The following is a 19306-nucleotide window of genomic DNA, read 5'->3' as shown; positions in this document are numbered from 1 at the left end:
CAACGTTAGTGATGGAGATCACTGATTACAATTATTACCCGTGAACAATGATTTCCCAGTAAGTGCAGGTCAACCGCAGTTCCGGAATTAGGCCTAACCGTCATTCCTGAAAAAATGAAAAACTTACGTGTGCAAACCACAGGTGCTGTAGCTTGCTTAACAGCTCGCTAGCCGTTCTCACGCCCAGTATGGATTACACGTGATTGCACAAAGGTGAGAAAGGGTACCGTATCCCCAGATAACATGTATGGATAGCGTACACATTCAAAATATATGTCTATACATCAGGAGGCAGGCTCAGACGGTGTTAGGCCCAGTATGGATTGCACGTGATTGCACAAAGGTTAGAAAGGGTACCGTATCCCCAGATAACATGTATGGATAGCGTACACATTCAAAATATATGTCTATACATCAGGAGGCAGGAAGACGGTGTTAGGCCCAGAATGGATTGCACGTGATTGCACAAAGGTTAGAAAGGGTACCGTTTCCCCGGATAACATGTATGGATAGCGTACACATTCAAAATATATGTCTATACATCAGGAGGCAGGCTCAGACGGTGTTAGGCCCAGTATGGATTGCACGTGATTGCACAAAGGTTAGAAAGGGTACCGTATCCCCAGATAACATGTATGGATAGCGTACACATTCAAAATATATGTCTATACATCAGGAGGCAGGAAGACGGTGTTAGGCCCAGTATGGATTGCACGTGATTGCACAAAGGTTAGAAAGGGTACCGTTTCCCCGGATAACATGTATGGATAGCGTACACATTCAAAATATATGTCTATACATCAGGAGGCAGGCTCAGACGGTGTTAGGCCCAGTATGGATTGCACGTGATTGCACAAAGGTTAGAAAGGGTACCGTATCCCCAGATAACATGTATGGATAGCGTACACATTCAAAATATATGTCTATACATCAGGAGGCAGGAAGACGGTGTTAGGCCCAGTATGGATTGCACGTGATTGCACAAAGGTTAGAAAGGGTACCGTTTCCCCGGATAACATGTATGGATAGCGTACACATTCAAAATATATGTCTATACATCAGGAGGCAGGCTCAGACGGTGTTAGGCCCAGTATGGATTGCACGTGATTGCACAAAGGTTAGAAAGGGTACCGTATCCCCAGATAACATGTATGGATAGCGTACAAATTCAAAATATATGTCTATACATCAGGAGGCAGGCTCAGACGGTGTTAGGCCCAGTATGGATTGCAAGTGATTGCACAAAGGTTAGAAAGGGTACCGTATCCCCAGATAACATGTATGGATAGCGTACACATTCAAAATATATGTCTATACATCAGGAGGCAGGCTCAGACGGTGTCAGGCACAGTATGGATTTGACGGCCCAGACTACACAGCGGAGGAGCAGGGAGAGGTAAAGATTGCAAATGCTGGGGCCCTGCCCAACAAGGGGGTCCACTCGTGGGCGTCGGTACTGGCACTGGGCCCCTCATAGTACGGCGGTGTGTCTGACGGCGGGTGTGCACCACCACCGTCAGAGACACTTGATTGCACTATGAAGGACCCTGTGCCAGTGCCCACGCCCAAGAGTCGGCCTACCCACCTGTCCAGGGCAACGGCACTCGCACGGTGTCGTGCGCTAGGTGGTGACCCCGGCCATGGGGGGGGGAGGCAGCACAGTTAGGGAGTTTTAGAAAGTGGCATATGTTGATGTTGGACATTCAGCTGATGCAAAAGGTGAAATAGGTCAAGTCCCAGGAAGAGGTGGACCAAAGCAAGCCATTTTTCTGTCACCCTATGTGTCATCAGGGGAAGGTGGGACAAAATCCTTGGAAACCCATGCGTGGTTCATTTTAATGAAGGTTAGATCATCCACATTTTGGGTTGACAGACGGGTCCTTTTTTCTGTCAGGATTGATCCAGCTGCACTGAAGACTCTTTCCGATAGCACACTTGCAGCTGGGCAAGCGAGCTCCTGTAAGGCATATTGTGCCAATTCAGGCCAGGTGTCCAGTTTAGCGGCCCAATAGTCAAAGGGGAATGACCTGTGTGGGAGAACATCGATATGGGAGGAAAAGTAGTTTGTAACCATAGTTGACAACTGCTGTCTCCTGTCACTTTCCATCGATGCAGTATTACCAGTTGTGTGAGCGGTACTTGAAAAATCAGTCCACAACATTGTCATGAAACCCCTGTCTCCAACGCCACTTCTGCTGTGTGCACCACGAACACCACTGCCAAGCTGCCCCCGGCCTGTACGGCTCGTGTGAGAACCATCACCGCTGCTGTGTGCTGGGAATGCCTCAAGCAACCGATTTACCAGAGTTGCTTGTTTATTAGCCAATATTATGTCAAGGTTCTCCTGTGGCATGATGTTTTGTAATTTGCCTTTATAGCGTGGATCCAGGATGCTGGCCAACCAGTAGTCGTCATCGTTCATCATTTTGGCAATGCGTGGGTCCCTTTTTAGGATCTGCAAGGCATAATCTGACATGTGGGCCAATGTTCCCGGTGTCAATGATGCACTGCGAGTGCTGGTTGGAGGAGCACTTTCTGGCAAATCCACATCCCTCCAGTCACGCACAAACCCTGTACCAGACCTTGCCACGCCAACATTTTCACTTGCCCCACGAGATGCATCCTCCTCCCCTAAGTAATCATCCCCATCATCCTCCTCCTCCTCCTCTTCTTCCTCCACCTCGTCCAGGAGAGGTCCCTGAGCAGACAATGGCTGAATGTCATCAAGGATTCCCTCCTCCTCTTCCTCCTCATCAACATTGGCTGCAGACGCCTGCTCCTTAAGGTGCGTCAAAGTTTGCATGAGCAGACGCATAAGTGGGATGCTCATGCTTAGGATGGCGTCGTCTGCGCTTACCAGCCGTGTGCATTCCTCAAAACACTGAAGGACTTTACAGAGGTCTTTCAGCTTCGACCACTGCACACCTGTCAACTCCATGTCTGCTCTCAAAGTGCCTGGCCGTGTATCCTCCCACAAATGCATTATGGCCTGCCTCTGCTCGCACAGCCGTTCCACCATGTGCAGGGTGGAGTTCCACCTTGTTGCAATGTCGATAATGAGGCGGTGGTTGGGAAGGTGGAGCAATCGCTGCAGCTTCTGCATACGAACGGAGTGTACAGGCGACCGGCGGATATGCGCGCACAGTCTTCGCACCTTCTGGAGCAGGGCTGTTAACTCCGGATAATTTTTGAGGAAGCACTGCACCACCAGGTTCAAGGTGTGAGCCAAGCAAGGTATATGGCTGAGTTTTGAAAGGGCTATGGCTGCCACAAAATTACGGCCGTTATCACTAACTACCTTGCCTGCCTCAAGATGTACACTGCCCAGCCATGACTCAGTTTGTCGCTTCAAGTACTCGGCCAGCACCTCGGCGGTGTGTCTGTTGCCCAAACACATCATCTGCAACACAGCCTGCTGACGCTTTCCACTAGCTGCTCGATAGGGGGACACATCGTGTGCAACAGTGGCAGCTGCAGATGGAGTGCTCGTACGACTGCGCTCTGTGGACGAGCTTTCGCTTCTGGAGGAGGAGGAGGGTCGAACGCCTACAGCCAACTGTTTCCTATACCGTGGGCTAGGCAGCACTGTCCCACCACCGCTGTCCCCTGTGGACCCTGCATCCACCACATTAACCCAGTGCGCAGTGATGGACACGTAACGGCCCTGGCCATGCCGACTGGACCATGCATCAGTTGTGAGGTGCACCTTTCCGCTCACTGACTGCTTGAGTGCATGGACAATGCGGTCTTTCACATGATGGTGGAGGGCTGGGATGGCTTTGCGAGAGAAGAAGTGGCGACTGGGTAGGTCATAGCATGGTACTGCATAGGCCATGAGTTCGCGGAAAGCTGTGCTTTCCACCAACCGAAAGGGCATCATCTCAAACGAGATTAGTTTGGCAATGTGGGCGTTCAAACCCAGTGTACGCGGATGAGAGACTGAGTACTTTCTTAACCTACTCATAGTGTCTGGGAGGGTGAGCTGGACTTGAGAGCTGCATATGGTGGAAGTAGCGGTGGACAGGGCGGACTGAGAGAGGGTTGATGATGGTGATGGAGTTGGTGTTCTTTCTGATGGCCTAGAATCAGTCTTTCGTTGATATAACAGTGGGATTCCCTGACTGCTGTGGCCTTGCAACGACACCTCAACATTTGCTGCTGTGCTAACCGGTGGGCTTACAGTGGGGGAAACAATGTAGCGTTGCTGACTACCTTCGTTGTGATCAGTTGCACATGTGGCACTTGAGGTTTGGTGTTGTGTCCACGCTTGCAAGTGCATGCTGGTTAAATGTCTAAGCATGCAACTGGTATTCAAATTTTTCAGATTTTTCCCTCGGCTAAAGGTCTTTGCGCACTTCTTACAGATAACCTTGGCCTGATCATGAGGATTTTGGTCAAAAAAGTGCCACACTGCACTCTTCCTACTTTGGCAGACATTTTGCGGCCTAGCACGCTGTGATCTTTTGACCCTCTGGACAAGCTGTCCAGCAACTCTTTTGATGTTTGGAACCTGTCTTTGGAGTGCTCCGGGCCTGCCAGATAACAGCTGTTGCGATGTCGATGTCTGCTGTGGATGCTCCTCATCTGAGCTATTGGAAGCAGCACCCTCTTCCCCCAATGGATGCCAATCTGGGTCAACAACTGGGTCATCCATCACCTCCTCTTCTATGTCATGTGCACCTTCCTCTGTGTCACCGTGTATGGTGGTATAGTGTGCGGGAAGGGGCACCTGAGTCTCATCAGGGTCAGAATCTGGCTCTGTACACTGCGAGGACAATGTAGTGCTCTGAGTGAATGTACCAGCAGAATCATCCATCAGCGGCTGTGCATCAGTGCACTCCATGTCAGATTCATCTTGGCCTGGGTAATTCACCATTTGACTTGATAATCCAGGCATGGTATGTGAAAACAGCTCCATGGAGTAATCAGTAGTATGGCCTGCGTCATCCTTCAATCTTGGTTGGGGTGAAGGACACAAGGAAAGGTGTGGTTCATGAACATGAGCCTCCAATGACGACTCAGTGCTTTTACTTTTTACAACTGAAGAAGAAGAGGCGATAGAGCTGGAGGCTGAGTCAGCAATGTAAGACAAAACTTTTTCCTGATGCTCTGGCTTTAAAAGCGGTTTGCCAACTCCTAGAAAACTAAGCGTTCGAGGCCTTATGTAGCCAGACGATGACGCAGGCTCAACACCTCCTGCATTCGGTCCTATTTTGCTCTTGCCACTACCATCAGATCCACCACCAACACCATCATTACCAGCTGCCAACCCCCGCCCAATTCCACGGCCTCTTCCACCAGCCTTCCTCATTTTTGGTAGAAATGTAGACAAAATCCAACAAACTATATAGTAATGTAAAACAAGGTACAAGGTGTCTATAGGACAGGGGAGATTTTGAATTTCTGCAGACACTTGTGGACACTGGACACTTTTGGATTGTGTGAGGCCCACTGATATCTGAGCGCTATGTGACAGGCTCGATGGCACAGCTGTGACAAAAGTGACGAGAGGATAAGGGAGATTTTGAATTTCTGCAGACACTTGTGGACACTGGACACTTTTGGATTGTGTGAGGGCCACTGATATCTGAGCACTATGTGACAGGCTCGATGGCACAGCTGTGACAAAAGTGACGAGAGGATAAGGGAGATTTTGAATTTCTGCACACACTTGTGGACACTGGACACTTTTGGATTGTGTGAGGCCCACTGATATCTGAGCGCTATGTCACAGGCTCGATGGCACAGCTGTAACAAAAGTGACGAGAGGATAAGGGAGATTTTGAATTTCTGCAGACACTTGTGGACACTGGACACTTTTGGATTGTGTGAGGCCCACTGATATCTGAGCGCTATGTCACAGGCTCGATGGCACAGCTGTGACAAAAGTGACGAGAGGATAAGGGAGATTTTGAATTTCTGCAGACACTTGTGGACACTGGACACTTTTGGATTGTGTGAGGGCCACTGATATCTGAGCGCTATGTGACAGGCTCGATGGCACAGCTGTGACAAAAGTGACGAGAGGATAAGGGAGATTTTGAATTTCTGCACACACTTGTGGACACTGGACACTTTTGGATTGTGTGAGACCCAATGAATATCTGAGCGCTATGTGACAGGCTCGATGGCACAGCTGTGACCAAAGTGACTAGAGGATAAGGGAGATTTTGAATTTCTGCACACACTTGTGGACACTGGACACTTTTGGATTGTGTGAGGCCCAATGAATATCTGAGCGCTATGTGACAGGCTCGATGGCACAGCTGTGACCAAAGTGACCAGAGGATAAGGGAGATTTTGAATTTCTGCACACACTTGTGGACACTGGACACTTTTGGATTGTGTGAGGCCCAATGAATATCTGAGCGCTATGTGACAGGCTCGATGGCACAGCTGTGACCAAAGTGACTAGAGGATAAGGGAGATTTTGAATTTCTGCAGACACTTGTGGACACTGGACACTTTTGGATTGTGTGAGGCCCACTGATATCTGAGCGCTATGTCACAGGCTCGATGGCACAGCTGTGACAAAAGTGACGAGAGGATAAGGGAGATTTTGAATTTCTGAACACACTTGTGGACACTGGACACTTTTGGATTGTGTGAGACCCAATGAATATCTGAGCGCTATGTGACAGGCTCGATGGCACAGCTGTGACCAAAGTGACTAGAGGATAAGGGAGAATTTGAATTTCTGCACACACTTGTGGACACTGGACACTTTTGGATTGTGTGAGGCCCAATGAATATCTGAGCGCTATGTGACAGGCTCGATGGCACAGCTGTGACCAAAGTGACTAGAGGATAAGGGAGATTTTGAATTTCTGCACACACTTGTGGACACTGGACACTTTTGGATTGTGTGAGGCCCAATTAATATCTGAGCGCTATGTGACAGGCTCGATGGCACAGCTGTGACCAAAGTGACTAGAGGATAAGGGAGATTTTGAATCTCTGCACACACTTTTGGACACTGGACACTTTTGGATTGTGTGAGGGCCACTGATATCTGAGCGCTATGTCACAGGCTCGATGGCACAGCTGTGACAAAAGTGACGAGAGGATAAGGGAGATTTTGAATTTCTGCAGACACTTGTGGACACTGGACACTTTTGGATTGTGTGAGGGCCACTGATATCTGAGCGCTATGTCACAGGCTCGATGGCACAGCTGTGACAAGAGTGACTAGAGGATAAGGGAGATTGGATTGCTTTTAAAAAAGCAGTTTGCAGAGCAGTGGGTAAACAGCAATGCCAGCCTGTCAGGAAGCCTTAAAAGGCAGCCCAACAACCAACACCACTGATACACCACTATATAGCCTCCCCTTGCACTGCACACACAGTGACTGGTGTGTTGTACAGGCCAAATCGCTAGCAGCAGAAGCAGTTTTTTTTTCTTCTCAGCAGGACAAAAAAAAAAAATTGGGATTGCTTTTAAAAAAGCAGTTTGCGGAGCAGAGGGTAAACAGCAATGCAGGAATGTCAGGAAGCCTTAGAAGGCAGCCCAACAACCAACACCACTGATACACCACTATATAGCCTCCCCTTGCACTGCACACACAGTGACTGGTGTGTTGTGCAGGCCAAATCGCTAGCAGCAGAAGCAGTTTTTTTGTCTTCTTCCCTGCCTAACGCTCTCCCTACAGAATCAGCAGCAACCTCTCCCTATACTGAGATCGGCAGAAGTAAGATGGCGGTCGGCGTGCACGTCCTTTTATACCCCCTGTGACGCCCACCAAAGCAAGCCAATCACTTGCATGCCCTTCTGAAAGATGGTGGTGACCCCTGCCTATGTCATCACGTTGCCCACAGTGTCCGTGGATCCTGATTGGCTGAAAAAGAGCGCAAAACAAACTTTTGAAACGCGACTTTGGCGCGTAAGTCGCCGACCTCGTGGCCGACCTCATCCTAGGGTCGGGTTTCGTTTCATGAAACCCGACTTTGCCAAAAGTCGGGGACTTTTGAAATTTTTCGACCCGTTTTGCTCAACTCTAATTGACATCATGGGTAGACCACAACTATGAGAGTCAAAATGAGAAAACAAATCCAGAAAATCACCTTGTCTGATTTGGCAAGATTTATTTTGCAAATTATGTTGGAAAATAAGTATTTGTCATTAACAAAAGTTCATCTCAATATTTTGTTATATATCCTTTGTTGGCAATGACAGAGGTCAAATGTTTTCTGTAAGTCTTCACAAGGTTGGCACACACTGTTGGTGGTATGTTGGCCCATTCCTCCATACAGGTCTCCCCTAGAGCAGTGATGTTTTGGGCCTGTTGCTGGGCAACACGGACTTCAAATCCCTCCAAAGGTTTTCTATGGGACTGAGATCTGGAGACTAGCTTGCCCACCCTAGGACCTTCATATGCTTCTTACGAAGCCACTCCTTCATTGCCTGGTGGTGGTGGTGTGCTTGGGGTCTTTATCATGCTGAAAGACCCATCCACGTTTTTATCTTCAATGCCCTTGCTGACGGAGGTTTGCACTCAAAAGTCCACGATACATGGCCCCATTCATTCTTTCATGTACATGGATCAGTCGTCCTGGTCCCTTTGCAGAGAAACAGCCCCAAAGCATGATGTTGCCACCCCCATGCTTCACAATAGGTATGGTGTTCTTGGGATGCAACTCAGCATTCTGTTTCTTCCAAACAAGACTAGTTTTGTTTCTACCAAACAGTTCTACTTTGGTTTCATCAGACCATATCACATTCTCCCAATACTCTTTTTGGATAATCCAAATGCTCTCTAGCAAACTTCAGACGGGCCCAGACATGTACTGGCTTAAGCAGGGGGACACATCGGGCACTGCAGCATCTGAGTGCCTAGCGGTGTAGTGTGTTACTGATGGTGGCCTTTGTTACAGTGGTCCCAGCTCTATTCAGGTCATTCACTAGGTTTCCCCATGTGGTTCTGGGATTTTGGTTCACCGTTCTTGTGATCATTTTGACCCCACGGGGTGAGATTTTGCGTGGAGCCCCAGATCGAGGGAAATTATCAGTGGTCTTGTATGTCTTCCATTTTCTTATTATTGCTCCCACAGATGATTTCTTCACAGCAAGCTGCTTGCCTACAGGTCTGTGCGAGCCATAAATCTTGCATGTTTTTAGGTGACCAAATACTTATTTTCCACCATAATTTTCAAAATAAATCTTGCCAAATCAGACAAGGTGATTTTCTGGATTTATTTTCTCATTTTGACTCTCATAGTTGTGGTCTACCTATGATGTCAACTACAGGCGTCAATAATCTTTTTAAGTGGGAGAACTGACTTATTACTTTTTTCCTCCACTGTATTTAGAAGACCATGTATCATTTCCTTTACACTTCACAATACTTCCTACTTTGTGTGGGTATATCACATAAAATCCCAATAAAATACATTTAAGTTCGTGGGTGTAGTGTGAAAAAATGTGGAAAAGTTAACAGGGTATGAATACTTTTTCAAGACACTGTACACAGTGATTCTACGTTAAAGCACCATTCCAGCTTTTTTTTTTACTTCGAGTGTTGCTAATAAACTGGGTTCCCTCACCCTAGTCGTATACTCACCAGCTGTGGTCTTCATCTCATCCCGGCGCTGCTCCAGTCCCGCGCCGCCATCTTGTGACCAGAACTTCTGACTGACTCGTCTCTGACTGTTTCTGTTCCCGGCCTTTTATGATTCATTTATTATCTTTCTTTCTTATCAGTATACGTCATATTAACTTTTATTATCTAGTCTGTTGAAAAATCTCTGTACTGTCACTAGTACCTCTGTATTCAAGGAGTCCTCTGGTAAAAACTGGTCCTTTTCCAAATACAAGCCCTACCAAACAGTATGGTCCCCTACAGGCCTCTCACACACAGTATGATGGCACTATATCCCCCAATTAGAATGATCGCACACAACTCCCAACACAGTATGATGTTCCCACAGCCAGATGCATAGTATGATGCTCCACAAGTACTCAACAATGCAAAAAAACTCGACATATAATACTCACGAGGCTCTGTTCCACCAGTGTGCTGCTCCAATCTGTGTGCAGAAGGCACAATCTAGTATTGTGCTGAATCTCAGTCATACAGGCTAGATAGTGGAACAAGGAACCATTGGCCAATGGTGTGACTTGGGCTCTCTTCCCACATACTAGTCAGTAATTTGCATCGCCCATACAGTTTTACTAGATCTGTATGGCATTTGTTCCATCACATAAAAATAAAATGTCATAAAAAGCATTAAGTATGAGAATTAAGCGACAATACACTAATATAGGTAACCAGGTGGTATCTCCACCACAACGGTCAAACCAGCAAAGGTCTGGGACAAATGTGAACAGTGGGGGCTTCTGATAGCTACAGTCCATATTAAAGGTGGGGGATCCTTACAAATCTTTCAATTTTTAGCATTGTAAAAAGCAGACTTTTTTGTGTGCTAAAAAACCCTTTAAAATGCCAACTTTGACCAGGTGACACAAGGGATTCTTGTAATTTTTCGGTTCTTTGAATCTAGGGGGGGCTGCTAGTTTTTTTTTTTTTTGCATAAGATGATTGCACAGTGCCTGGTGTGACAGACCCTGAACAAGCAGGGGGTGTTGTTAGATTTTCGCACTGGAGCCTGCAGAATTATGATTAGACCTCTCCATATAAATAAAGCAAGGAGTAAAGTAAGGATTTAACCACTGATGCATAAACTTGACGAAATATTGCAGCCGATGGGTTTGTAAGGTATATAATGAAGTAGGGACACAGATCAACACGGGTAGGGCCGGTGAACCTTTACCCATTAGCATCTAAGGAATGCAGTGTAATTCATCTTAATAAACCACACACTGGACCCTGAGCATTTGCATTTCTATGGAAGTAAACCTGCTGAGTAGAAGTAATGAGGAAGAACAAGTGGGATTTCCAGAAATGGTTGAAGCTGCTGTCTACAACTGAAAAAACATGTCAGTTATCGCATATCTAGCCATATGACCTCAGCGTCAACATAATAGTGTCTGATTCATTCCAAACACTTCTCTGACTGACAAGTGACAGATTCATGAAGGTGAACATGTTGTCAATGAGCGTCAATTATGGCCTGGACGGCAAGTTTTCAATTCCCCTACAGATCTCTCGCAGGGCAATTAAGGCATTACTAAATTCTGATTCAAAATTGTTATTTCTAATGCAATATTGACTTATACACTAGTTCCTCTGGATTAAAGCTGGCCATGCACATGAGATAGTTGTTGGGCAAGTTATTTCCCATTCGTTTGGCAGACACCTATCTTTCAACCATCTACCTCACACACATAAACTCTACATTTGGTTGAGTGTTCATGCGTTTTCAGTGGGAGATAAGAGAAAGTCCAACTGCCCGAGCCTTCCGCCGAAATTGGTGGGTTTGGCTGACAGTCATGTAATTTGTATGAGACATTAAATAGCACTTTTTATAATGATCTAAAATCTACCTCTTGTAGAATCAGAAGCTCGGGCTTTTGCTCAGCCCTTGTTCGTGCTTTTTTTTTTGTTTTGCTGAAGATCACCCTGTTCAGATTGGCTGAGTTGTAAAAACACAAACCCACCCTAAATTTACCAGAAATGTACCTAGCGAGTTGACTGCCCCATAGTCTGGACTGGTCAAGAAGGAATTTAACTTCTATTTCTGAAAGGCTAGAGGCCAACCTCTTGGACCCACTATTAGAGGAGAACTTGATCAACCATTTTAGAATTTTGTAGGTATTTTGATTGATCTCGAGAAAGTATTCAACCTGCCTTACCTTTTTTTGTTTTGCTGAAGATCACCCTGTTCAGATTGGCTGAGTTGTAAAAACACAAACCCACCCTAAATTTACCAGAAATGTAACTAGCGAGTTGACTGCCCCATAGTCTGGACTGGTCAAGAAGGAATTTAACTTCTATTTCTGATAGGCTAGAGGCCAAGCTCTTGGACCCACTATTAGAGGAGAACTTGATCAACCATTTTAGAATTTTGTAGGTATTTTGATTGATCTCGAGAAAGTATTCAACCTGCCTGACCTCATCTGATCCTCTTTTACAGCCAAATTGACCTGATAGAAAACTACATTGGTTCTAAAGAAATAGAAAAAAGAGAAGAAAGACCAGAGATGACCATACAGCATTCTGCAGAGTCTCTACAACCTGAGGGTAACAACACAACCTCCTCACCAAAACCAATTGAAAACGTTAGAAAGTCATCTACAGTCACCAGGAAAACTACAAAAACAACCTCTAAACCTCTAAATGAGTCCATCAAGCAACAAAATAAGTCAGCAAAATCACATGTGACCACCCAAAAACCAAATGTTACGTCCAAACCACAGAATGTAATAACTACAAAACTTATACCAAAACCAACCAAAAAGAGTTCGCCCTCAACAACCTTCAATTACTTGGGAAATAAGTATGCGACTGATGAGACGCATGTCCATTCTGTAAGTCCAAAATTTTGAAATGTGAATGCTACAAATTAATTTTTCCATTGTTTGATATCACATTATAGTTGGTTGCTGCTTGTCAGTGTTGGTAAAGCATCTGTTAGGGGTTGAAAACAATAGAATTTTACTTGGTTCAGGATGCTCCAGGAGCATGGGGGCAATCATGATACATGGATGAAATCTTATTTCTTATTTATTTTGGAAACCAGCAGCAAACTGTTGATCGATCAGGTCTCCTCTTAAAAATATCAGAAAGCTATTGATGGATGTGTTTTCTTATTATTAATTAACACTTAACTTATTAACACCTCAGTACTACTGAATCCATGCAAACTGCTGTTTATGGATCTTACTATGTCTCTGTGCCGTAAAGGAACCTCCTGGTTTATTAGGAGCTCAGATAGATATGTTCTGTGTATGCGTTTCTTCTGTAAATATGAATCACCTGGTGATATATTAACGTCACCAAACACCATGACACAGAGAAAAGAAATACTGAGAGAACAAATAGTTTTCATGCTGTAACTGATTGAAGAAGAAAAGCAGAAAATTCCCACATCCTGGAGCAGAACTTATTATCTACTGACGACATGGTCACGGGTAAAGGCTTACATCACCGTCATTACTGGGGACAGGGGAGGACAATCAGATGGTTGTAGGAAGGCAAATCTGGATGTCCACCAAGCCTTGGGTGAGAAACATGGGAATGTGGACAAAGTTGTACCTGACCATATTGGCATGACATGCTGGATTGACCAATACTGTACATATACTTAATTCAAACGATCCCTCTTCATAGATGCCATAGACAAGATTGGCTTTTCTTGAAATGGAGCCAAATGTAGCATATTCTATTGACTCAACCACCATAGTAAACCATATAGTGACCCAAAAATAATACTATCCATGCTTATGCCAAAAGGTTCACAAATAGCACAATCCAATCAATAGTGACCACTGTAGGGATTCGCTCTGGTAGATAATGGCAGGGCTGCAGTAACAAGGCAACACACAGGCTTAAAGTCCAATTTCAGTGGTTTAATGTCAATTTGCAAACAGCAGGTTAACAGAAAATAAGGGAAAAACATAAATGTACTCCAGCTTGGAGAACCACTGGTCCCAGACTCACCCCTTGCACGGGACGGGCTTAACTAAGCGGCTGCCAGGTCCTGCGGCATCCGCCAGGTGCCATTCCCAGGGTTGTTTGGAGTCTTGCTGCTATAGCTCTGAAGCACGTGCACTCCAGCCAAGTTCATGTATCCTCCACACACACTCACCATGAGCTAAATACCAACCTCTATTACATAGCCCATAACCCCTCCCACCGGTGAGGTAGACATCACATGGGCTGATCACGTGACCATAACATCATCACAGGTCCTGTCTTTAGGGAAAAACCTGGCCAAACAATAATCTGCTGGGAGAAATGTATCTCCCATCCAGTAAAACACCCTTTACTGTACCACATACCTCCCTCCTATGTTCAACCCTAGAGGAGTGAACACATGACATACAGTGAACTCTGGACAGGGCATCTGCGTTCCCCTGTAGTCTGCCTTCCCGATGTTCTACTGAAAATTTAAAATTTTGCAGTGACAGGAACCACCTGGTGACTCGGGCATTCCTCTCCTTAGCTTGACTCATCCACGTAAGAGGGGAATGATCTGTCACCAACCGAAATGTTCTCCCCAGCAAATAGTAGCGCAATGACTCCAGTGCCCACTTGATGGCCAGGCACTCTCTCTCCACAATACTGTACCTGGTTTCAGCTGGGGTAAGCTTCTGGCTTAGGAAACTAACGGGATGCTCTTCCCCGTTAACCTCCTGAGACAGCACAGCACCGAGCCCTATCTCAAAGGCATCAGTCTGCACAACGAACTCTCTTTTGAAATTCGGAGTGATCAGGACTGGTGTACCACACAGTACCTCTTTTAACTTTGATCATTCCAGTGGACTATCACAGATTTCCTTCCTTTTAAGCAGTCTGTTAAAGGCATGGACAGGGTTGCAAAGTTGGGAATGAACCGCCTGTAATATCCCACCAAACCTAAAAAGGCTTTTACCTGTTTTGTTGTGAGAGGACGGGGCCAGTTCTGAATTGCCTCCACTTTGTTTACTTGAGGCTTGAGAACTCCTCTCCCAATGACGTAACCCAAGTACCGAGCTTCCTCCAACCCTGTGAAACACTTCTTTGGGTTCGCAGTTAGCCCTGCTTGTGGCAGAGAGTCTATCACTGCCTGTACTTTTGCTAAGTGACTTTCCCAGTCAGTGCACAATAATATCGTCTAGATAGGCCGAGGCATAGCTGCGATTGGGACGGAGAACAATATCCATTAATCGCTGGAACGTTGCTGGTGCGCCAAGCAACCCAAAGGGTAACACCTTATACTGGAACAGCCCCTCGGACGTTACAAAAGCCGTTTTTTCCTTTGCCGCCTCTGTCAGGGGTACCTGCCAATAACCTTTTGTGAGGTCCAGAGTTGTAAAATACCGTGCCTGCCCAAATCGCTCTATCAACTCGTCAACCCTGGGCATGGGGTAGGCGTTAAACTTTGAAATGTCACTAAACTTTTGTATAATCATTACAGAATCTTAGAGACCCATCAGGCTTGAGTATTAGGACTATTGGGCTGGCCCATTCACTTTGGGATTCTTCTATGACCCCTAACTGTAGCATAGTTTTCACCTCTTCTGAGATGGCTTGTCGCCGGGCCTCAGGCACCCAATATGGCTTTAGTCTGACTTTGGCCTGTGGCTCCGTGACAATGTCATGTTGGATTAGTTGGATTAGGGAGGTGCGTCCGGGGAGCTCTGAAAAAACATCTGTATTTCGGGTAATGAACTCCCGGACCTCCTGAACCTGTCTAGGAGACAAAATATCTGCAATTTTGACTGCGGGTTGGGCTTCTCCTGCCTCGCCCTGAGGTAATGGAGCCTTCTCCATCTGAAACGCAGGCAGCGGACTATCCCCACCAAGGTTTTCTCTATCTTTCCATGGTTTAAGCAAATTAACATGGTAAACCTGTTCTGGCTTTCTCCATCCTGGCTGGTGTACCTTGTAGTCTAATGGCCCCACCTTTTCCATGATCTCGTAGGGTCCCTGCCACCTTGCCAGGAATTTGCTATCTACGGTAGGCACAAGTACCAACACCCGATCCTCAGGGCTAAAGGTTCTTACTCGAGCCTCCCAGTTATAGACCCGACTCTGTGACTGTTGTGCTGCCTCCATATGTTCCCGGACTAAGGGTAGGACTGTCTCCATTCTTTCTTGCATTTTTGCAACATGTTCTATTACACTTTTGTGGGGAGTAGGTTGGTTCTCCAAGTCCTCTTTGGCTATATCGAGTAAGCCCCGTGGATGTCTGCCGTACAATAGTTCAAAGGGCGAGAACCAGGTAGATGCCTGAGGCACCACCCGCACTGCAAACAACAAGTATGGCAATAATAGATCCCAGTCCTTCCCATCTTTGGAAACTGCCTTTCTTAACATGCTTTTCAGCATCTTATTGAACCTTTCTACCAGACCGTCTGTTTGGGGATGATAGACCGATGTGCGCAACTGCTTAACATTTAGTAAATGGCAGAGTTCCTTCATAATTTTTGACATAAAGGGGGTTCCCTGGTCTGTTAAAATCTCTTGAGGAATTCCCACCCGTGAAAACATACCCATGAGTTCCTGTGCTATAAGCTTAGCTGATGTGTGGTGCAGAGGAATGGCCTCAGTATATCGGGTAGCATAATCTAGAACTACCAGGATGTGTTGGTGTCCCCTTGCTGATTTATTGAGAGGCCCCACCAGATCCATTGCCACTCTCTCGAAGGGTACCTCTATAATTGGCAAAGGCACCAAAGGACTCCGAAAGTGAGGCTGGGGACTGGTTACCTGGCACACTGGACAGGAACTACAGTACCGTTTAACTTCTTTATGGACCCCTAGCCAGTAGAACCACTGCAGAATTCGGTCCAGGGTTTTCTTTTGGCCCAAATGCCCCCCAAGTACATGCGCATGCGCTAAGTCCATTACCAGCCTAGGATATGTCTGAGGTACGAGTAACTGTTCTACCTGGAGGTACAAGTAACTGTTCTACCTGTTCCCCACGTATTTTCTCTACTCGGTACAACAAATCTTGGTGTAGCTCACAGCATGGAAGCACTGTAGCTGCCCCAGGTTGTTGGGGTTCCCCATTGACAAACAGTACATTTTCTCTGGCCCGGGCCAAAGTAGGGTCTCGGAGTTGTGCCATACCAAAATTGTCACCTGACAAATTCAAGTCAGACAACTCGGGTCCCAGCGGCAAGTCTTCCACCTCTCCAACCAATACTTCTATGGGAGAACTCTTCCCCTCGTCCACCGAAGGGAAGGTTACCCCTACCACCAGCACTTCTTCCTCTGGGCCACCAGGTTCATGCCCTACTTCTGGAGAATGTAACCTGGTTGCCTCTGGTGCCGGCAGTTGCTCCGTGGGTGAGACAACAGATGGCCACAGCATAGAAAATAAAGGAAAGTCTCTTCCAATTACCACCTCATAATGCAAATTAGTCACAACCCCTACCTCGTGGCACCGCTTCCCCGCTGGCGTGCTGATCACCCCAAGTGCGGTGGGATAGTCTTTTAAGTCCCCATGTATACACAACACCCCAAGTTTCCGACCCGTATACTCGCTGGTTTGTATCCAGCTGGCTCATACCAGGGTTACAAGACTCCCTGAGTCCAATAGGGCCACAGCCGTGGTGCCCTCCACTTCAACCTGACACAAATGTTCCATATTGGGACCTTTCGGGGTGCCCATTGCACACATCGGTTCGGCATAGTGAGACTGGTGGTACCCAAAATTGGTGTCCATGGGCTCAGCCAGGTGGGGGCAAACAGCTCTCATATGCCCTGGTTCCTGGCACCGCCAGCAGATTATGGGGCTCCTTACTTACCCAGATAAGTCCTGAGCGGCCTTCCTGGGCTCCACTCGCTGAAGCAGGGGTGGAGACTTAGGGAATCTTCCTGGTACCTTCCGGGGAGTCCCTCCCTGTAGCTCTTTGGTAGCCCCATGCCTTTCTATGAGGTCTATCATGTGCATGGTGTTAGTAGGGGATGCCTGTCCGACCCATGTCTGGAGGGAGTGGGGCAAAGCCCTCCAAAACTTATCAGTCACTATGCGGTCCACCTTGGCCGTGGGGGAGAACACCTCAGGCTGTAACCACTTTCGTGACAGGAGCAACAGGTCATAATACTGTGACCGAGCTGGCTTAGAGGGGGTAAACTCCCACTGGTGTACCCGCTGGGCTTGAACTAACACATTTACCCCAAGACGTGCCAGTATCTCACCCTTGATGACCGTGTAGTCCGCCCTTTGCTCCATGGGTAGGTCCAGATATGCTCTCAAAGGTCCTGGGGCCAGAAACGGAGCGATGATTTCTGCCCACTGGTCCCGGGGTAGCTTCTCTCAGCGACTCCTTCGAACATCTCCAGGTACGCCTCCACATCATCCGACTTCTCCATTTTGGGAACCGCTGTAAGAACCCCTTTCCGGACATCATGTATTCCCTGGTTAGTTCCTTTTGTCTGTGCTGTCGTGATATGTTGTATCAACAGCTGATTGGTTTCCTGCTGCTGCTGCATAGCCTGCTGCTGCATACCCTGCTGCTGCATAGCCTGCTGTCGCATGGCCTCCTGCTGCTGCTGCATAGCCTGTTGCTGCTGTGTAGCTTGCTGCTGCATACACTGCTGCTGTCGCATGGACTCTATGAGCGTTTTGACCGTGACCTCCATTTCTGGAAAGTTCCCTGCCTGGGTCTGTGCCACTTGTTTCACCCAGGACATAGGCTGGGGTACAGATCAAAAATAAGCAAAAACAGCCTGGCCCCACTGCGTTTGCCCGCATTCTCCACCAATTGTAGGGATTCGCTCTGGTAGGTAATGGCAGGGCTGCAGTAACGAGGCAACACACAGGCTTAAAGTCCAATTTCAGTGGTTTAATGTCACTTTGCAAACAGCAGGTTAACAGAAAATAAGGGAAAACCATAAATGTACTCCAGCTTGGAGAACCACTGGTCCCAGACTCACCCCTTGCACAGGACGGGCTTAACTAAGCGGCTGCCAGGTCCTGAGGCATCCGCCAGATGCCATTCCCAGGGTTGTTTGGAGTCTTGCTGCTATAGCTCTGCAGCACGTGCGGTCCAACAAACAGATTCAGGCTAACTCTAGCCAAGTTCCTGTATCCTCCACACATACTCAACCTGTGCCAAATACCAACATTCATTACATAGCCCATAACCCGTCCCACCGGTGAGGTAGACATCACATGGGCTGATCACGTGACCATGACATCATCGCAGGTCCTTTCTTTAGGGAAAAACCCGGCCAAACAATAATCTACTGGGAGAAATGTATCTCCCATCCAGTAAGACACCCTTTACTGTACCACACCACCCAAAGCCACCCTGATTTATAAAATGAGTTCCTGACAAGGTGAGCATATGCTATTAGCTAGACTGGTAACAGCAGCTTTGTAAGACTTGTCATAGTATTACATGGTCACCATTTATGTTAATAAAGACCACAACCTATTTTGTTAAAAGAGGCCCCCTGATGACTAGTTGATAACACCGATGGGAAGTAGCAAACAAATTCTTAAACTCTTCTAAGTGGACAAGGAGCAGCCGCCATCTTAAATATGGGGCCTCATGTCAGAGCTTGGCATCCATTTTGGTCTGAGTTCAAGAATTACAGGCAGCTAATTGCTCCTATACCCCCCAGGTGCTGTATGCATAGTGAATAAAGCAGGATTCAGTGTTCCAATGCTAATTAGCAAGGCCGATTAGAATGATAATGAGATAAGGCCCAAAACAGAACTTCAAAGCTTAGGCAAGGAGCCGCGCCAGCATG

At 46.9% G+C, this 19306-nt stretch overlaps 1 protein-coding gene across 2 annotated transcripts in view; it reads left to right on the top strand.

The window, feature by feature from the left end:
- The window catches only part of LOC141058478 (alpha-N-acetylgalactosaminide alpha-2,6-sialyltransferase 2-like), a 90916-nt gene that overhangs the window by 17749 nt on the left and 53861 nt on the right, over positions 1–19306 (top strand). For both annotated transcript variants that reach the window (XM_073554700.1, XM_073554701.1), the window contains exon 2: positions 12030–12423. In XM_073554700.1, coding sequence (XP_073410801.1) covers positions 12030–12423 — 394 coding nt within the window. The remainder of the gene's footprint in view (positions 1–12029; positions 12424–19306) is intronic.

The sequence above is a fragment of the Dendrobates tinctorius genome, unplaced genomic scaffold (genome assembly GCF_039654945.1).
Source record: "Dendrobates tinctorius isolate UK_male_01 unplaced genomic scaffold, ASM3965494v1 ptg000212l, whole genome shotgun sequence".
NCBI lineage: Eukaryota > Metazoa > Chordata > Amphibia > Anura > Dendrobatidae > Dendrobates > Dendrobates tinctorius.
The sequence above is the reverse complement of the archived record's forward strand: the minus strand, read 5'-3'. Positions and strand labels throughout refer to the sequence as shown.